The sequence below is a fragment of the Vulpes lagopus genome, chromosome 1, assembly GCF_018345385.1.
Source record: "Vulpes lagopus strain Blue_001 chromosome 1, ASM1834538v1, whole genome shotgun sequence".
NCBI classification, from domain to species: domain Eukaryota; kingdom Metazoa; phylum Chordata; class Mammalia; order Carnivora; family Canidae; genus Vulpes; species Vulpes lagopus.
The window spans coordinates 142,856,721-142,875,372 of record NC_054824.1 but is presented as its reverse complement, the minus strand read 5'-3'; the positions used below and the strand labels follow the sequence as shown (position 1 = coordinate 142,875,372).

General features: G+C 52.2%; 2 protein-coding genes across 5 annotated transcripts; both read left to right on the top strand.

Annotated features, from left to right (window-relative positions):
* The first annotated feature begins 376 nt into the window (after positions 1 to 376).
* S100A14 (S100 calcium binding protein A14) lies at positions 377 to 3,783 on the top strand. 2 transcript variants are annotated; one of them, XM_041752663.1, is made up of 5 exons: positions 377 to 443; positions 1,716 to 1,776; positions 2,189 to 2,269; positions 2,697 to 2,843; positions 3,082 to 3,783. In XM_041752663.1, exons 3-5 carry the CDS (start codon positions 2,240 to 2,242, stop codon positions 3,217 to 3,219), a joined length of 315 nt encoding a protein of 104 aa, XP_041608597.1. In that variant the 5' UTR covers positions 377 to 443; positions 1,716 to 1,776; positions 2,189 to 2,239; the 3' UTR covers positions 3,220 to 3,783. The 2 variants fall into 2 exon arrangements, with proteins under 2 accessions (XP_041608597.1, XP_041608588.1); XM_041752654.1 differs by having other exon boundaries at positions 428 to 443; positions 2,153 to 2,269.
* A 1,043-nt stretch (positions 3,784 to 4,826) lies between these two features.
* On the top strand, positions 4,827 to 9,986 carry S100A16 (S100 calcium binding protein A16). 3 transcript variants are annotated; one of them, XM_041759066.1, is made up of 4 exons: positions 4,831 to 4,983; positions 5,629 to 5,735; positions 8,974 to 9,149; positions 9,302 to 9,986. In XM_041759066.1, the coding sequence occupies exons 3-4, from the start codon at positions 8,997 to 8,999 to the stop codon at positions 9,458 to 9,460; spliced, it is 312 nt and encodes a 103-aa protein (XP_041615000.1). In that variant the 5' UTR covers positions 4,831 to 4,983; positions 5,629 to 5,735; positions 8,974 to 8,996; the 3' UTR covers positions 9,461 to 9,986. The 3 variants fall into 3 exon arrangements, with proteins under 3 accessions (XP_041600185.1, XP_041615000.1, XP_041607563.1); XM_041744251.1 differs by lacking the exon at positions 5,629 to 5,735 and having other exon boundaries at positions 4,827 to 4,983; XM_041751629.1 differs by lacking the exons at positions 4,831 to 4,983; positions 5,629 to 5,735 and adding an exon at positions 8,203 to 8,331.
* Positions 9,987 to 18,652: the final 8,666 nt, after the last annotated feature.

Below are 18,652 nucleotides of genomic sequence, written 5' to 3'. Positions count from 1 at the left end.
TCCCTTTTTTCCACATTTTAATTTAGATTCTAGTTAGTTAACATACAGTATGGTATTGTTTTCAGGAGCACACTTTAGTGATTCATCACTTCCATACAATACCCAGCTCTCATCACAACAGGTGCCCTCCTTGCTGCGGGTCCTGTCTAGCCCATCCCCGATCACCTCCCTCCAGGGAGGTGCTATTTTTAAGTCTTGTATCAGAGATGAGGAGACAGATTTTAGAGAGCCTGAGCTCACCAGGACAAGAATAGGGGGAACTGGGTTGCTGTTCCATAATGTCTGTGATGAACTGGGGTCCTCTCTGGATGGGTGGCTTGGGAGAAGCAAGCACAGAGAGTCCTTCCTCCCACCATAGCAGGGGTGAAGCAGAAGAATGGACACAAGGTGTGAAGGCTGGGATGGGCAGTGGTGCATCCTCTCCATTCTTCTGGACTTGAAGGGTATGTGGTTTGCATTGCCCACCACCAGAGGGAGCAGAGGTGGGGCAGCCCAGGGCAGGGCAGGGGGGGCGGGGGGCTGGTAGAGGGGGTAGTGGCCTTGTGGCCTTCCAGCTGAAGTCACTCCAGGGTTCGGTGTCCATTAGTCCAGAGGAACATTTAGGCTGAGGCAACCTCTGTACCACACACCAGAAAGGGTCCTAGATTGAGACCTTTGATCTAAGTGCCCTCAGACGACTGAGAGACTCTAGAGGAACCCCCAGGGGGGGGACCATTCCAGGGGTCATTTGGCTGAGACATCCCAGAAGGGATCTCACAGGAGCTTCCCCACAGTGAGAGACCCTAGGAGAGTCACCCAGACGGAGACTTCTCACAGGGACCCCAGGTTGAGACACACTTGGAAAAGCCCTCAGATTGAGATGAGATGCTCTTGGGAGGGCCTCTTCATGGAGACACTTCTGGAAGTACAGGGGAGTCCTAGCAGGAGACACAGGGAAGGGCATTGGGAGACATGCTCCTGACCTCAGATTTCAGGCTTTGGACCCCACCTCATCATGGGCTGGACCCCCCTAACTCCCCTGCCTGTCTCCCTCCCCTTCCCCATCTGGTGGTGAAGGGCCCACTGGGGATGTCATCCTGGGCACTGGATTGGGGTTCAGGAAAGGCGTGGGAGGGAGGGAGGAGTAGGCAGCCCAACCTGTTTGGGGAGGTCACTCCCTGCCAGCTGAGCCATGTGGGTGTCTCTTACACTGTGCCCTTTCTGAGCTCCTTCCCCACCTGAGTCCTGACCTCTCAGCTATGGGGACTGCAGGTTTGAGTGTCCCAGCCCAGACTGGCCCAGCTGGGAGGAGTAGGAATGTATGTGAGACTTGTCCAAGGACAGTGCGGTCCAGGGGGACTTCTCAGCTCATGGGTAGCTTACTCCCTCTGGACCATGAGCCTCTGCTTCTCCTTTCCTGGTTATTGACTAGAAGCCCCTCCACTTCCTGCTCTACAGTTCCTCCAAGATTTCCCCCCAGGCTTGACACTGCAGTGTTGCCAACCCCCAACTCTTCTTTCCCTGACCTCTCCTTCCTTCTTTCCTGCCCTGAGTTGGCCTGCTGGTCTGGAGCCAGGGGCAATCCAGGGTTCCCTCCAAGGGCAGGATGGGCGGGCTTGGAGTTCTGGCCGGTGGAGGGTGGGGCCCCGCACAGCTGGCTCACAGCCCGGATGACTGCCAAAACAGGGGAGGCTTAGGAGGAGGCCCAGCCCCCTGTTTTCTCTCCCTGCCCCCAGGTATAAGCACTAAGCTCAGGTGAGCTGACTCCTAGCCTCCTGTCCCAGCAGCTGCCAGCAGGTAAGGAGATGCAGGGCTCTTTACTCAAAGGGGCTGCCCCCTGTCCAAAGGGTGACACTTCATTATTCTGCCCTAGCCAGCCAGGAGAAAGGCAGGTCCTGGAGGCTGGCCTGTGTGTGTGTGTGTGTGTGTGTGTGTGTGTAGCAGAGGTGAGTGGTGGGAAGAAATGGGAGGGCTGATCTGGGGTGAGGTCCAAGGGATTCCCTCTAGATGGGTGGGCCTGGAGGCTGTGACCTTAGCTCCTGGATCCCCTGCAGGAACTCAGCCTCATGTGGAGTTGGCTCTGGCCTCCTGAGTGAGGCACAGAGTATCTGGGGTACAGCTAGAGGGGATAGTTGAGAAAGAAATGCTGACACCAACCCCACTGTCTCCGTAGATCTCCAGGCAGATCATGAATCTTCCGCTCCTCTAGGGCCAGCTGTAGGACGACGCAGCTCTCACCAGGACCAGCACACCAGTCGCCATGGGACAGTGTCGGTCGGCCAATGCTGAGGTGGGGCCAGTCCATGCCTTTCTGTTCCCAGGCTCGTCTTCCACCCTGAGGGTCTGCATCCCTGCTGACTTGCCCCCTTTGCCTGTGCCCTAGACCTTGCCCAGGAGACCCCAACTCCTCTCTGGGGTTCACACAGGGTGATGTGTCCACACAAGGAGCCTTCTGGGGAAAGGGTATCTCTGCCTCATGCCGGGACCATGCTGCGTGGGGGCTGTGGGTGACAGGGAGGAGGCCTTGCTCAGCCTGAGGCTCAGGGCAGAGGCCAGCGGGGGGCGAGGGGAGCTGTATGCTGGTCTCTGTGGTGGGTGAGAGCCCCTCTGCCTTCCAGCTGTCTTCTGCCCTGTGGACCTTGGGGGGCTGGGGAGGTGGAGTGTGGTTGGGTGGGCAGGGCCTCCTTAACCAGTGCTCCCCCCTCTCCGGTCCTCAGGATACACAAGACTTCAGTGAGGTGGAGAGGGCCATCGAGACCCTCATCAGGAGCTTCCACCAGTACTCTGTGGAAGGCGGAAAGGAGACGCTGACTCCCTCAGAACTGCAGGCCCTGGTCACCCAGCAGCTGCCCCACCTTATGCCGGTACTTGGTGGGCCTGCCCTGCCCCGCCCCGCCCCAGGCAGCACCCTGACTTCCCAGGCAAGGTCCTGACTTTCCAGGCAAGGGCCGCAAGACCGCACCCACAGCTGGGCTGGCCCCTGCACGAGGGAACCCTAGCCCTTCCCCTTGCCAATGGCAGGTAGAATCAGGGCCTGCTTCCTGCTGGGCAGGGTGCGGCAGGTGCCGCCTTGCTGAGTTGTGCTGTCTTCCTTCCCCTCAGAGCAACTATGGGCTGGAAGAGAAAATTGCCAACTTGGGCAGCTGTACTGACTCTAAACTGGAGTTTGGGAGTTTCTGGGAGCTGATTGGAGAAGCAGCCAGGAGCGTGAAGCTGGAGAGCCCTGTGCGGAGCAGCTGAGAACCTTTCCCTGGGATTCTTGGGGGATGTTGGGGGAAAGGGGACCTTGGAGACTGTGGGCCTAGAAATTAAACTCCTCTCTGCCAGCACCACACAGTTCCCCTGTCTGTACCTGCCTCACCTCTGCAAGGGCCAGGCCTCAGCAGCCTTTCCCAGGGTCTCTGAGAGCTCCCCAGAGGCCCCCGCTGAGGGGGGCGGGTGGGGGCCAGGGATGGATTCGGTGAGAGGCTGGGGGGACAAAGATGGTGTAGGGCTGAGTGATTGGGTTACAGAGGAGGGCAGCGGGGAGCTGGGCTACTGGAAATGTTTTGAAGCAGGGGGTTAGAGGTTTGGTACTCAGAAGGGCCTCTGAGAACCTGCCCTTCCAGATCTCTTCCCCAACCCACACGGTAGCTGTCTGTCCAGTGCTACACCTTCCTGCCTCCCGCTCTGCCCCTGGGCAGGAAAAGAGAGAGCAGGCTGAGGAGGGTGTGACTTTGGGGAGGATCAACAGGGTGCTTGGGCATTTAAAGAAGGATGGTTGTTTTGTATCATTTGATGAATAAAAAAATGGAAAAAGTGAAAGATGTTGTCTTGACTGGATGCTTCCCCCTTGGTCCATGGGTGCTTGGGGTGAATGTCAGAGTCCTTGGAGGCACGGGACTTGTGGGGCTGCAGTCGTTGCAGTGAGAGTGAACGGGGACTCACTTCCCCCATGGATATCAGTGGAGGCCCCGAAGCTGGGAGACCTGGTCTTCTCTGAAGGGTAGGCTTCTCTTTGCCAAGTCACTTGTTCTCAGACGGGAGAGGAGGCACTGCGTGCTCCCCTGAGAAAGCGGGTGTGCTGGAGCCTGGCTGACTGGCTGTAGGGGAATGCTGGGCTGAGAAGCAGGCTGAGCTGCCTGGGTGTGCGCCTAGCTCTGCCACTGACCATCTCTGGAGCTTTGGGCATGCTCCCAGGGTGTCAGTTTCCTCCTCTGTAAAATGGCCTGTCCATATCTCTCACAGATTTGTTTGGAGAATAATGGACACCTTGTGTAAAGTCCTTAGCGGAGAGCCTGACAGAGCCAGCACCCAGAGCTGAGGTCTCTACTGTAGGGGTTTGCTCTGTTGCCTCCATATGTTGAACTGGCCGCTCCTCTTGGGTGTCCTGGGGAAGGGTGGAGGGGTGTTCCAGTGGTGGACAATCCTCCACTGCATACTGGGTGTCAGCTCCTGGTGCTTGAGATGGGGGTGGGAAGGCCAGGGGCCAGGCTCAGCTGCTGCCTTCTCATGGGACCCACAGAACTCAGGCAATACTCCTGAAATCCTAATAGCAAGGGGGTCTGTGGCCAGCCAGGCTGGCCTGCAATGCTGACTGAATGTGTGTGGTGGGGGGAACCTTGAAACTGGGCTGCTAGGGATCCAGGTGATCAGGGCAGGTGATAGCCTTTCCCTTTCTTTCTCCACTGACTAGGTTCTTTTCCTCAGGCGCTGCAGGGCAAGGAGGGTGGAATCGTGGGGGGTGCCAGCTTCCACCACTCCCTTTGGGGTGGGGGTGGAGGGGTGTTAAAAAAGGTGTGTATCCCTTTAACGAGGGCCCAACCCCAGGGCCAAGTCAAGAGGGATCTCAGTCACTACCTCCCCACCAGCCAGCTCAGCCAGGCACGGCTGAAGGGAGTAGGACAGATTCTGGGAGCGAAGCGGGGAGGAGTCCTGGACCGGCTGAGCGGGGGGGAGCTGCTTGGCAGTGCCAGAGCCCAGGCCCCAGAGCCCTGCTGCAGAGGACGCCGTCCCAGGAGGCAGGTGAGCACCCCCCGCCCAGCCTGGGAGGTCTGGGGGCTGCCCGAGAGGCCCTGCCGGCATTTGGGGCCAGGAGAGGGGGCCGTGAAAGGGGCCTGCAGACCCCGGGCAGGAAGGTTTGGTTAATTGTTAATTTTCCCACAGGCTGGTTTGAGAATGGAGACATCTGGGGGGGTTGGGGACTGGAGAGGCCTTCAGAGGAGCGGCTGGGGCAGCCCCCTCCCCACCCGGATGCTGGTTGGGCTCTCGGGCAGGGCCTGTGCCACAAGGCAGAGCGTCAGGAGCTTTGTCTCAGCTGCTCCGGTCCTGCCTTCAGAACAAGGGCAAGTGCGTGTTGGTGGCTGCTGGGGGTGGTCAGACCTGGACATAGGCCTCACTGGGCTCTGGGAACTCTGTTCTGAGAGAGGAACCGGGCAGGGCCCAGTCAGCCCGAGAGCCCAAAGACAGGAGGCTTATTTCCACTCCGGGACCCAGGCAGATGGTGGCTGGACTGGCTGTGGTTGACGGAGCCACCTGTGCTGTGCCCTGCCCTGGAGGGTGGGGATGAGGGCAGGGGCGCTTGGAGAGGGAGCCCTGGGGGTGCCTGTGCTCTGGGCTCAGGCTTCCTTGCTGACTAGTAAAGAGCTCTCTGGCCCTTGGTGAGACCAGGGGCAGCCGGGTGTGTGAGACGCTACACCATCCTCCAACTCCACTTGTCTGGACAACGCTCCAGAGAAGCAGCCTTCTTCCTCCAGCGACATTGCTCTGAAGCAGAAGTGAGTGCACGGCACCTGGGGGCTCTATGTGTGGATGTGGGAGGTGGATGCAGTGAGTCCTGTGAGGTCATGGAGGGTGGAGGGCGGAGGGCGAGGCAGGGGTCCTGGGGTCATGCATTAGCCTCTGGAACTGGGAGCACAGAATGGGGCCATTAAGGTTGGAGACATTCATTTGAAACAGCCTTGCAAATGGAGTGACCGGTTACTAGCCAGTTTAGATCACACTTCCCCTGTGCAGGGCAGGTACTTGGGGCAGACAAATGAATGAAGAAGGAAATGAGTGAGTGAATGAATGAGAGAACCAGTAGGTGAATGAAGGAGTGAATAAATGAGGCAATGGATGAAGAAGGAAATAAATGATGAGAAACAAGTGAACAAATTTGAGGTGGATGGAAGGGACACATGAAAGGCCAAATTCAGGCTTGAGAGAGGGCCAAGCTCTAGAGAGGACAGTGACCAAGAGGTAGAGAAGTTCAGGGACATCACTGGCCCCTAGAGACCATTCGAGACTCTGGTGGGAGAGGTGGATTGTGTGTGGTGGACCCAAGGGGGCTGGGTGTGGTTAGGAGGCACTTGGAGGGGTAGAGCCTAGAACCTGGGGGTGGGAGGCGGGGCTGCAGTGGCTGAGACCCAGGGTCAAGTGTCAGAGCGCCCACAGAGTTTGGGAGAAATCAGCAAGCTGGACTGAGGTGGGCGGGGTTGGGGGGTGGGGCCTCTTGGTTGCTCAAGGGATGAATCAGCTGAGGAAGGGACAAGGAGGACATTGGGGGAGGATGGGGGGCTCTGGGTGAGAGGACCCTTTGGAGGACAAGTGGTCCCCCACTCCCACTTTTTGGGCTCTAATGTCCATGTCCACAGCTTGACCCCTCCGGCCTAGTTCCCTCTGGCTGGTGGCAGAATGGGGCAGGTGGGAGAAGCAGGTGTGGTGAGTGAGTGTGGTGGCAGAGCTTGTCTCCTGGCCCCCAGGGGAGGGAAACAGGAGGACCAGGGTAATGGCACCTGACCATCCCACTCTGATAGCCTTCCTTCAGAAAAAGCTTCGGAGAAGCCCTTATCCAGATGGCTATCACCAGCATTCCCATTTGACTAGAAGAAGGTCGGGGCGTGGGCTCGGACTGCTAGGGACCCGAAACTAGGGTGTTGAAGGAGACAGCAGCTGGCGGTCCTGGGTGCCCAGCAGTGTCTGGCCTGCATGGCTGCCAGAGGCCAGGTCGGGGCCAGAGGAGTCTCCCCTGATCAGAGAGACCAGACTCTAAGAAAGGCTTTGAGGGGAAGGTGGGTCAGGGTCAGAGTGTAGTACCCCAAACCTGATTTTTTCCTCTTTCCTCTTGCTGCCTCCCACAGGGTTCCTCATTTAGGGAAGGAGGTCTGGGATGGTTAAGTTTGGGGGGTTCTCTTCAAACTCTTGAAGCTTGATTGGGAGTAGGCTTGGCACACAGTCCCTGTGGAAGTGAGTAGAGCTTCTGGAACCCCTAGGAGTGCTGGCCGTGGGCCTGGGCCTCCCCTGACTAGGGCCAGTGGAGCAGCATTTTGTGGATCGGAACTTTTCTCCCTCTTCGTTGGTGAGTGTTAGGATGTTTGTATGAAAGTCTCACAAAGGTGGGAACGTTGGACCTCACAGTCACACACTTGATAAATGAGGAGCATGGGGAAAGAATGTGGTTTCTTGTAGTCCCACTTCCACACTCTGTCCTCTGGCCCTAGACCAGAGTGGTCAGGTGGGTGAAGCAGGGACAGAAGGCAAGGGCCCGTCTCAGAGACACCCTGGTCTGTTCCTCTCTCTCAGCCCACCTCTCTCCCTCCATTAGGGCCTCGTCCCTCTGGATGTTCCTCCTTCATAAAGAGCTTCCTAAGGGACAAATGATAGAAGGGTGGTCAGGGGCTCTGGATATCTGGTTCCAGGGCTGGAGGGAGGTATCATATCTATAGAACGTCTACCTCCAGTAAGCCACTGGGCCAGATGATGCAGGCAAGGGGAAAGGTAGAAATTAAAAGCAGGGAGCTCATGGACCCAGGATTTTAAAAAATGGTCCTAAAGTCTGTGAGTCGTGCATTTTGGTTCAGAAAACACAATGGTTGCACATAAGAAACACTATCCTTGCCTCAGGAATTGCCTGGTACCTGGGGAGACCAGATCCTGGAAGAGTCAAGAGTCGGCAGCCCCTGCCAGTGCGGCCTGTGAGCCTGTGAGAGCCAGGGAAGCAGAGGGACGCTGGCAGGGCACGAGGCTGTGTTGAGGGAGGCCTGGCCAGCAGACCTCTCTTCCAAGTTGGGGCACACGATACTCAGGCCCACGTAGTGGCTGTGTCTACCTTCCCTTGCTGGGACCTGATGGGCAGGGTGACTGTAGCTCATTCCTGGGCTTGGGGGCGGGAGGGGAGGTTCATTTGCCCGGGTTCACTTGTGGGGGCTCTGGGCATGGGCGGCGACTCCTGGAGTAGATCCGCCTGTTCCCCTCATATCCTGTTATTCTGAAGGCTGTATCCGCTTGGACTGAGTGCCTTTTGTCCTGGGATGAGGGGGTGATGCGTGTAGTCTCTGACTGGCTGCAGCTCTGCCTCCGGCTGGGGCAGAACCAGGCCTAGCTCCTCCTTAGGTAATGGGGCAGGGCTCTTGCGGCCTCCTATGTATTTGGGGGTGGATATTAAGGAGGGCAGGCTAGCGGGAGGTGGCTGGGGGTCTGCAGAAAGTCTAACTCAGTGAATGAGGACATTGTCCTTTCCTTTCCCTGGGCTCCTGCAGTCCCTGTCCTGGCGCCTGGCTGAAGGGACTGGGGAGGGCCTAGGTGCCTGCCCTTGCTTTGCTGCCTGGGGTGGGGACATGGCTTCTGCCTCCTGGCCCCTCTGGCTTGTCCTCGCAGTCTGTAGCTGTGCTGCTCCTGAGGAGGGCCCTGGGTGGGTCAGGTGTGGAGAGAGCAGAGGGATAGGACCTACTGCTCTGGCTGGGGCCCTGACAGGCCCGGTGCCTGGGGCTGGGGCAGGGCCTCGGGAATGTGCTGGGGGAACCTGCTGGGGCGGTTTAGCTGGTGAGCGCCTGGATTACTGCAGCAGCCACACACTTCTGTCCCAGGCCCACCCAGCTGCCTGGCTGCCCCAGTCAGGCTTCCCTGTCTCAGCCTCATCTCTCCTGTGGAGCACCTGCAGGGGTGGATGGCGGGCAGCAGAAGGATGGGGGCAGGAGGCTGCAGGGGACTTGGCCTGCAGGGTCTCCTCACCTCCCCTGTGCTCTTGATTCCCAGGCCCTGAGGAGTGAGGTGGTGAGATGGCAGACAGCTACACGGAGCTGGAGAAGGCGGTCGTGGTCCTGGTGGAAAACTTCTACAAATATGTGTCTAAGCACAGCCTGGTCAAAAACAAGATCAGCAAGAGCAGCTTCCGGAAGATGCTCCAGAAAGAGCTCAACCATATGCTGACGGTGAGGCACCCCCAAACCAGGGTCCCACCCCCTACCCTGCCTGGGCATGACCAGGGAAGGCTCGGTCCACATCTTCCAGGGTAGCAGCGCTCAGGCCAGAGCCCCAGGCCGGACTCCTGCCCTCAGCGCCGCTGACCCTCATTCCTCTTCAGGACACGGGGAACCGGAAGGCGGCAGACAAGCTCATCCAGAACCTGGACGCCAACCACGATGGGCGTATCAGCTTCGACGAGTACTGGACCTTGATAGGTGGCATCACCAGCCCCATTGCCAACCTCATCCGCCAACAGGAGCAGCAGAGCAGCAGCTAGAGGACCCCTTCCGGCACCCTTCATGGCACTGCCTGGTGCCCAGCCCTGGTGCTCTTCCCGGCTCCCCCCTGCCTCCTCTACCCCCCTGCCCCCACCCCTGCTTCTCCCTCCAGACCTTCTGCTGGCCCTTTGTGAGTGTCTCAGTCTGGGGGTGTCCCCTAAAGGTCTTACTTCCTGGAGCCAGTTGGCTCTGGGGGCCCCTCTGTGAGTTTCCGTGCTGTCTGGGGACCCCACGGGATTCCATGTTCTCTCTGATTCCTGGCCTCTCCTGACCTCTGGAGGTCAGCTTGCTGCTTGAGGTCTTCCTGCTGAGGTGGCAGCAGCAGCCCTTGCCCCCTCCTCTCAAGGCCTGTGCTGGGTGCAGGGGATGCCTAGGGGGTTCCCCTCAGCTGCCAGTGGGTCAGAGGACAGCTGAGCAGGCCTGGGCCTCCACTGTCCTGCTCACTGAGGCAATGACTGCATTTGGAATGTGTACCCATCCCATCCGGTCCATCTGTGACGCTCATTAAAGCCTTTCCACTCCCTGGAGCGTCCTCATTCCTTGGTGGTCTTTGCCCTGGGCTCTGAGGCAAGGGGGTATCTGGCCAGACAGAGAAAGGAGCCAGAACGCTTGATCCTGGCAGGGCTGTTAGCCTCCCAGGGCCCTCACAGCTCACCAGGGCCCTCAAAGCTCACCAGGGCCACACATTCCACTTCGGGCGCACAGGGTGTCCCATCAGGTCTCCTTCCAGTTTTCTGAGCAAGCAGCCGCCACCCTCGGCCTGGAGTCGCAAGCCGTGCTGGGGTCCTGAATCCTTCTCAATAGATCCTTCTAATAGTTTATGCAACCAGAAAGTAGGAGTGAAGAGGAGGGACAGAGTGGCCAGATCTGGACTGTGAGGTGGGGACGATGCTGGCTGCCCCCTGCACAGGGACAGTGCCCCATGGCCCCCCAGGAGGGCAGGAGACCCAGCCAGCAGGCTCTGATCAGGGCTTTTCAGTCTGGGGCTGGGTACTCCAAAGTTTCAGTCTTCAAGATGTGCAGGCACAGACACTTTTATTAGACTCCATTTACAGATCCTCAACTTCTTAGAATAATCTGCTCAGGACAGGTCTGTAGTCAAGGTGGCACCCCCACCCCAACAACCCGTCGCCAGCTCCCCTGTGCCTGTCCCAATGTCCCTAAGTGGGGAAGAGCTTGTTCACATTCCTTGGCAAGGGGGCTCTCTATCTTATTGTGGTAGAACAAACGTAACATAATTTCATGCCCAACAACTTTCAAGTTGTACATCATGGTTGTTACCTCCCTGCACTTTGTCATGGTCCTGCAGGGCCTGAGAACTCCCACGTGCCCAAGACTGTGCCCATCCCATGGCAGGCCCCCTAGCCCCTGCCAACCACTACTCCACTTTGTGTTTCTCTGAGCTCAGTGACTTTAGATAGATAAGTGGAATTATGCCATATCTGTCTCTTTAGGGTTGGCTTATATCATGTCGTATAACATCCTCACAGTTTATCCCTCTTGTTGCGCACAACACCGTTTCCTTCTTTTTAAAGGCTGGCTAATATTCCATTCAATGTGTACCATATTCTTTATCACTCACCTGTGGGTGGACAGACATGCAATTTGCATCAGTGTCTTGGGAACACTGACATCTATTCAAGATTCTGTTTTCTTTCTTTCTTTTTTTTTTTTAAGATTTTATTTATTTATTCATGAGACACACACACACAGAGGCAGAGACACAGACAGAGGGAGAAGCAGACTCCTCTCAGGGAGCCCGATGTGGGCCTCGATCCCGGGACCAGGATTACACCCTGAGCCAAACAACCTGAGCCAAAGGTAGACACTCAACCACTGAGCCACCCAGGCGTCCCATTCAAGATTCTATTTTCAATGCTTTTGAGATATACCCAGAAGTGGGATTGCTGGTAGTTCTATTTTTAAATTCTTGAGGAACCTCTACACTGTTTTCCACAGTGACTGCACCCTTTTGCATTTCCACTGACATTGCCCGATTTCTCCACATTCTTCTTTTTTTTTTAAAAAAAGACTTTGTTTATTTGAGAGGGAGAGAGAACAAGAGAGAGCACGAGTGGGGTGAGAGGCAGAGGGAGAAACAGACTCCCCACTGAGCAGGGAACCTGATGTGGGTCTCAATCCCAGGACCCTGAGATCATGACCTGAGTTGAAGGCCAACGCTTCACCAACTAAGCCATCCAGGCGCCCTGATTTCTCCACGTTCTTGCCAACACTTGTTATGTTCTGTTTTACTGATAGTGGCCATCCTAATAGGGGTGAGGTGATATGTAGTGGTTTTGATTTGCATTTCCCTGATGTTGAGTATCTTTTCATGTGCTTATGGGCTGTTCGCATATCTGCTTTGCATAAATGTCTATTTGCTTTTTTTTTTTTTTTAAGATTTTATTTATTTATTCAAGAGAGACACACACACACAGAGGCAGAGACACGGGCAGAGGGAGAAGCAGGCTCCATGCAGGGACCTGATGTGGGACTCGATCCTGGGACTCCAGGATGATGCCCTGAGGCAGATGCTCAACCACTGAGCCACTCAGGTGTTCCCTATCTGCTTATTTTTAAATGAGGTTATTTGTGTCTTGTTGTTGTTAATATTGAGTTGTAGCAGGTCTTTATGTATTATTTTTAAAAAAAGATTTAATTTTTAAAAATTTTATTATCTTTAGTTATGTTTTTCAAAGATTTTATTTATTTATTCATGAGAGACACAGAGAGAGAGGCAGAGACACAGGCAGAGGGAGAGCCCCAGGGAGCCCAATGCAGGACTCAATTCCAGGACCCTGGGATCACATCCTGAGGCACATCTGAAGGTAGATGCCTAACCACTGAGTCACCCAGGTGTCCCTTACTGTTTAAATTTAATAACTTTTTTTCTAAGTAATCTCTATACCCAGTGTACGGCTTGACCTCACAACACTGAAATCAAGAGTTGTCTGCTCTACTAACTGAACCAGTTGGGTGCCCCTTTATATATCCTTAATATTAACCTCTTGTGCAATGTATGGTTTGCAGATATTTCTCCCCTCTTGTGGGCTACTTTTCACCCTGACATTTCTTCCTCGCTGCAGAAGTTTTGAAGTTTGATGTAGTCCCATTTGTTTATTTTTGCTTTTGTTACCTACCTGCTTTTGGTGTCATATCCAAGAAATAATTGCCTGTTACAATGTCATGGAGATTTCCCCCATGTTCTCTTCTAGGAGGTTTATGGTTTCAGGTCTTTTGTTTAGGATTTTAATCCATTTTGAATTAATTTTTGTATGTCGTATAAGGCTGAAAATCATTTGACCAAATAAATGAGGCTTTATTTCTAGGCTCTTCATTCCATTCAGTTGGTGTATATGCCTGTCTTTATTGTCTTTTTGCCACTTCCATACCGTTTGGATTACCGTAGTTTTGTAATATGTTTTGAAATCAGAATGTATGATACCTCCAACTTTGTTCCTCTTTCTCAAGATTTTTTTGGCTATATGGGGTCCTTTGAGATTCCATATGCATTTTAGGATAGTTTTTTTCTATTTCTGCAAAAAAAAACCACCCTTGGGGTTTTGATAGGGATTGCATTTAATCTGTATATCACTTTGAGTTAGACCAACATTTCATCAATATGAAGTTTTCCAGTCCATGAACATGGAGCTTCTTTCTATTGATCTCTTCTTCCTTTCAGCAGCATGTTCTATGGTTTTCAGCAGATGAGTCTTCTGCCTGGTTGATCATTTGGATGTCTTTTATTTCTTTTCATTACCTGATTGCTGTGGCTAGGACTTCCAGAACTGAACAGAAGTGGCGAGAGGGGTGTCCTTGCCCTTTTCTGACCTTAGAGGTGAAGCTCTCAGTTTTTCACTCTTGGGTATGATGTTAACTGTGTGTTTTCATATATCGCCTTTACTATGTTGAGGTTGTTCCTTCTTTTCCTAGTTTGTTGAGTGGTTATCAAGAAAGGGTGTTGAAACTCAAAGTATTCTTTTTTTTTTTTTTAAAGATTTCATTTATTTATTCATGAGAGACACACACACACACACAGAGAGAGAGAGAGAGAGAGAGAGAGAGAGAGGCAGAAACACAGGCAGAGGAAGAAGCAGGCTCCACGCAGGGAGCCTGATGTGGGACTCGATCCCGGGTCTCCAGGATCATGCCCTGGGCTGAAGGCAGGCGCTAAACACTGAGCCACCCAGGGATTCCCTCAAATGTTTTTTCTATATCAGTTGTGATGGGCATGTGTTTTTTTCTTTCTTTTTTTTTTAAATTTTTATTTATTTATGATAGTCACAGAGAGAGAGAGAGAGGCAGAGACATAGGCAGAGGGAGAAGTAGGCTCCATGCACCGGGAGCCCGATGTGGGATTCGATCCCGGGTCTCCAGGATCGCGCCCTGGGCCAAAGGCAAGCGCCAAACCACTGCGCCACCCAGGGATCCCGTGTTTTTTTCTTTTATTCTGTTAATGTGGTGTATTATGTTTATTTTATTTTTTTTTTTTTATGTTGAACTTTTCTTGCATCCCAGGGATAAATCCCATTTGGTCATAGTGTATAAGTTTTTTAATGTACTGTTGAATTTGATTTGCTAGTATTTTGTTGAGGATTTTGTGTTAATATTTATCAGGGATATTGGTATTTAGTTTTCTTATAGTGTCTTTGTTTGTGTTTGGTATCAGGATAATTCTGGCCTCATAGAATGAGTTTGGAAGTGTTCTGTTCTCTTCAATTTTTTGGAGGAGTTTGAGAAGGATTGGCATTAATTTTCTTTACATGTTTGGTAAGATTCTCCAGTAAAGCTGTCTGGCTGTGGGCTTTTCTTTGTCAGGAGGTTTTTGATTACTCATTCCTTAGGTCTTTGCAGATTTTCTAATTCTTCATGATTCAGTCTTGGTAGGTCGTGTATTTCTAGGAATTTATCCATTTCTTTTATGTTGTACAGTTTGTTGGTTTGTAATCGTTCACAGTACTGTCTTATGATTCCTTGTGTTGTTTCAGCATTAGCTGTCATGTCTCCTGTCTCCTTCCTTACTTCCTTCCCTCCTTCCTTCCTTCCTTCCTTCCTTCCTTCCTTCCTTTTTTCTTTTTTTCCTTCCTTTTTTCTTTTAAGATTTTATTTATTTATTTGAGAGAGAGAGAACACAGTTAGGGGGGAGGAGCAGAGGGAGAAGCAGACTCCTTGCTGAGCAGGGAGCCCAATGCAGGGCTCGATCCCAGGACCCTGGGATCATGACCTGAATGAAGGCAGACGCTTAACCCATTGAGCCACCCAGGTGGCCCTTTTATTTTTTACTTTTATTAAAAAAAATTAAGTAATCCCTATGCCCTAAGTGGGGCTCGATTTCACCACCCCAACATCAAGAGTTCTACTGACTGAGCCAGCCAGGAGTCCCTGTGTTTTCATTTTATTTGTCTTGAGATATTTTCTGATTTCCCTTATGATTTCTTCTTTGGTCCTTGGTGGTTCAATTTCTACATATTTGTGAATTTTCTAGTTTTCCTAGTGCTATTGATGTCTAATTTCATTCCACTGTGATTGGAAAAGACACTTGGTTCCAATCTTCTTAATTTTGTTAAGACTTGTTTTGTGGCCTGACATGTGATCTGTCTTGAAGAATGTTCTATGTGTGCATTCTGCTGCCATCTGTATGTGTGATGGATCCACCGCACATAGTGCTAAGTGTCTCTGTCTCCTTACTGCTCTTCTGTCTAGTTGTCTATTTGTATATAAAGAGACAATGGATGGTGTCAAACCATTGTGATGTTTAGATTGTATTGAACAGACATTTATTTATTTATTATTATCTTTAAAGGTTTTTAAAAAAATATTTATTTATTTATTTATGTATTTATTTATGTATTTATTTATTTATGATAGACAGAGAGAGAGAGAGAGGCAGAGACACAGGAGGGAGGGAGAAGCAGGCTCCATGCAGGGAGCCTGACGCAGGACTCCATCCCGGGACTCCAGGATCACCCCCGGCTGAAGGCAGGCACTTAACCACTGAGCCACCTGGGTGTCCCTGAACACACATTTAAAAACAGTTTAAAAAACAAAACAAAACAAAAACAGTCTTAATGGGGGCACCTGGCTGGCTCAGTTGGTTGAGCACCTGACTCTTGGTTTCAGCTCAGGTCATGATCTCCAGGTCATGGGACTGACTCCCCATCTTGAGTTCCACATTCAGCATGGAGTCTGCTGGAGATTCTCTCTTCCTCTGCCCCTCCTGCAGCTCACTGATCTTTCTTTCTTCCCACCAAGTGCTCTCTCTCTCTCTCTCTCCTTCCCTCTCAAATAAATAAATGTTAAAAAAAAGTCTTAATGGTTTTATTTAAAAATGTTACAACACTTAGGGGTATCTGGGAAGCTCAGTCGGTTTTTGAGTTCAGGTCTTCATCTCAGGATCCACACTCGGCGTGGAGCCTATTTTAAACAAGAAAAGTCATGACATCAGAAATATCCTCTGTAATGATTTAAACTAATGACAAAAAAAAAAATTAGCTGTCAAAATACATTCAAGGTAGTAAGTAGGTTTTTTTTTTTTTAAGGTTTTATTTATTTATTCATGAGAGACACAGAGAGAGAGGCAGAGACATAGGCAGAGGAAGAAGCAGGTTTCCTGAGGGGAGCCCCATGGAGGACTCAGTCCTAGGATCAGGCCTTGAGCCAAAGGCAGACACTCAACCACTGAGCCACCCAGGTGTCCCATGTAATTTCTTTTTCCCCAAAAATTCTCTTAGGGAGCACAGATGTGAAGACTATGGGGATAGACCGCTCCTTGGGGGAGCAGCAGGGTCACCTGAGTTGAGGTGTGGAGTGTGTGCTACTTGAGGAGGCTCTGGAGGATCAACGGGCTGGGCTAGAGGCAGGGGAAGGGCAGATCTAGTGGGCAGGGACGGAGATAGAGCAGGCACAGTGTTCAGGTCGGGGTGACTTGGAGCCATGAAGAATCCTGGGAACTCAGACTAGGGCAGCCCTTCCTGCTCCTCTTACCACAAACGACTCAGTTCATCTCCCACTTCCTATGCTGTGCTTGCTCCCTCCTACCCACTCAACATTTCCGACCTTCCTTCCAGAGGGACAGAGAAAGTGGGGAGGGAGGGGAAAGTGGGACAGAGAGGGTGCCTGGTCAGAGACCAGAGAGCCCGGTGTCTGGGGACCACTCCCAGCCCTGTTCCCCAGGACCCATTTTGGCTTCTTTGAGAGGAGAGGTTGTGCTTCTGGAAACCCCATCCCCAAAGACCTTAGGACGGCTGGTGTGAAACAAACGTGTGTGACCCCAATTAGAGGCCTGTTTCTAGAGGCCTAAGCCCAAGTCCAGAGCTCTGCTGTTGAAGCTGGGTTTCAGGGAGGCCAGAGAAGGTCAGAGGCAGCCAGGCCTTGGGCTTCACTGCCTGGAGCTCGAGTGGCCCCAGAGGACAAGAGCAGCTGCTACAGGTTCAGACTGCTCAGCTGGAGACTCTCCCAGGGAGTGAGTGTCCGCCTGAGGGAGCTTGGGGCAGGAGTGCCTCCTCCCTCACCCAGAGGTCTCTGGACCACAAGGCACAGCCTGAGCAGGACCTGAGCCACCCTGGGGAGCGAGTGGCAGAAATGGGTTTCTTTGAGGGTCCCAGAGTTGGGCTGGGCTGGGTCCCTCTGTCTAGGGTCTCGCAGTGGCCTGGCCTTGTGTCCAAACCATTGGACACTGAGGTGGTCCCAGGGAATAGTGCCCATCAAGCCCATCTGTAGCCAGACTTGCCATCGTCTGGGCTAAGACCCGGGCTTACACGTCGAGTAAGTTGTCAGAACTGCCGGTGTCAGCCTTGGTACTCGTATATTTGGTTTTTCTTTCCATCTGGATTCCTGGCAAAATTCCTTTTGAAAAACTGAACAACTTATTACCTTGTTTAATGTTAAAATTTTAAAAACGTGCTATCTTATCCAAGGCTCATTTGGTCCTTCTGACAACCGTGTGATGTAGGAATCATGATCCACATTTTACAGATGGAGACACTGAGGCTCATGTAGGCGACAGAACTCAGCCAAGGACACACTGCTGCTCCACCACACCTGCGACGCAGACCCTGCCTCTCACTAACTGGAGTCAGCGGCTTTACCCCTGTCACTAGGAAGGGCCAAGAGTGCCCCCTATGGACCCTGTGTGTTGGCTGTGGTTGCTTCTTCTGCAGACTCATTCATTCATTCATTCATTCATTCATTCATTCATTCATTCAGAATATAGTACTTGTATGTGCCAGGCAAGGTAGAATGCTGCAGCAAAAACAGTAGGAACCAATATGTCTCCTGATTTTACAGGGCTTTCAGTGTAGAGGGGAGGACAGCAAATAACCACACTATCACACAAACAAATGGATAATTACAAATAGAGGTAATTTCTGAAAGATCACATTTGTGGTAATTTTTAACAAAGAATAAGAATGTAACTTAGCCTGGGAGTGGGAAGCACCTTTGTGGAAGCCATGCTGGAGTTGCAATGTGCAAGATGAGCAGGACAGGAGAAGGGCAGAGCTGAGGGGAGGAGGGCCTCCCAGATGGAGGGACCATCACATGCAAAAGCCCTCTAGAAGGAGGGGGGCATGTTGAGCCCGAATTTCTGAGGGAAAGTGAGTGTGGCTGTAGCTCAAGAGCAAAATAGACAGAGATACAGGGCAAGACTAGAGAGGTGCACAGGACTCGAAGAGCATGTTGAAGAGTGGTAGCCACTGAATTTTTTTTCTTTAGGGGGAGAGGGGCAGAAAGAGAGGGAAAGAGAGAATCCCAAGCAGACTCTATGCCATGCACACAGAACCTGACCTGAGGCTGAATCTCATGATCCTGAGATCACAACCCCAGCTGAAATCAAAAGCAGACACTTAACCTACTGAGCCACCCAGGCACTCCTAAATGTTTTTTTTCAGCAATCTAAGTATGTGTGTGTGTGCACACTTGTCCATGTGATGTGATCAGTAATTTTGAATAATCTCAGTCTGCAATATGGAAAAGCTTGAGAGAAGAACGGCAGGGTGGATGCAGGGAGACAGGTGAGGAGGTAATTTTTAACAATAGCAAATAACAGCTATTATTATTATTATTTTTTTACCAAGTACTTATACTATACCAGGTGCTGTTCTGAGTACTTTTGTTGTTGTCATCCATGTCCTTCATGGCATCATGGTCATCTCTTGCTGAGCCTAGTCTGTAAGGTGGATGTATAGGTTATG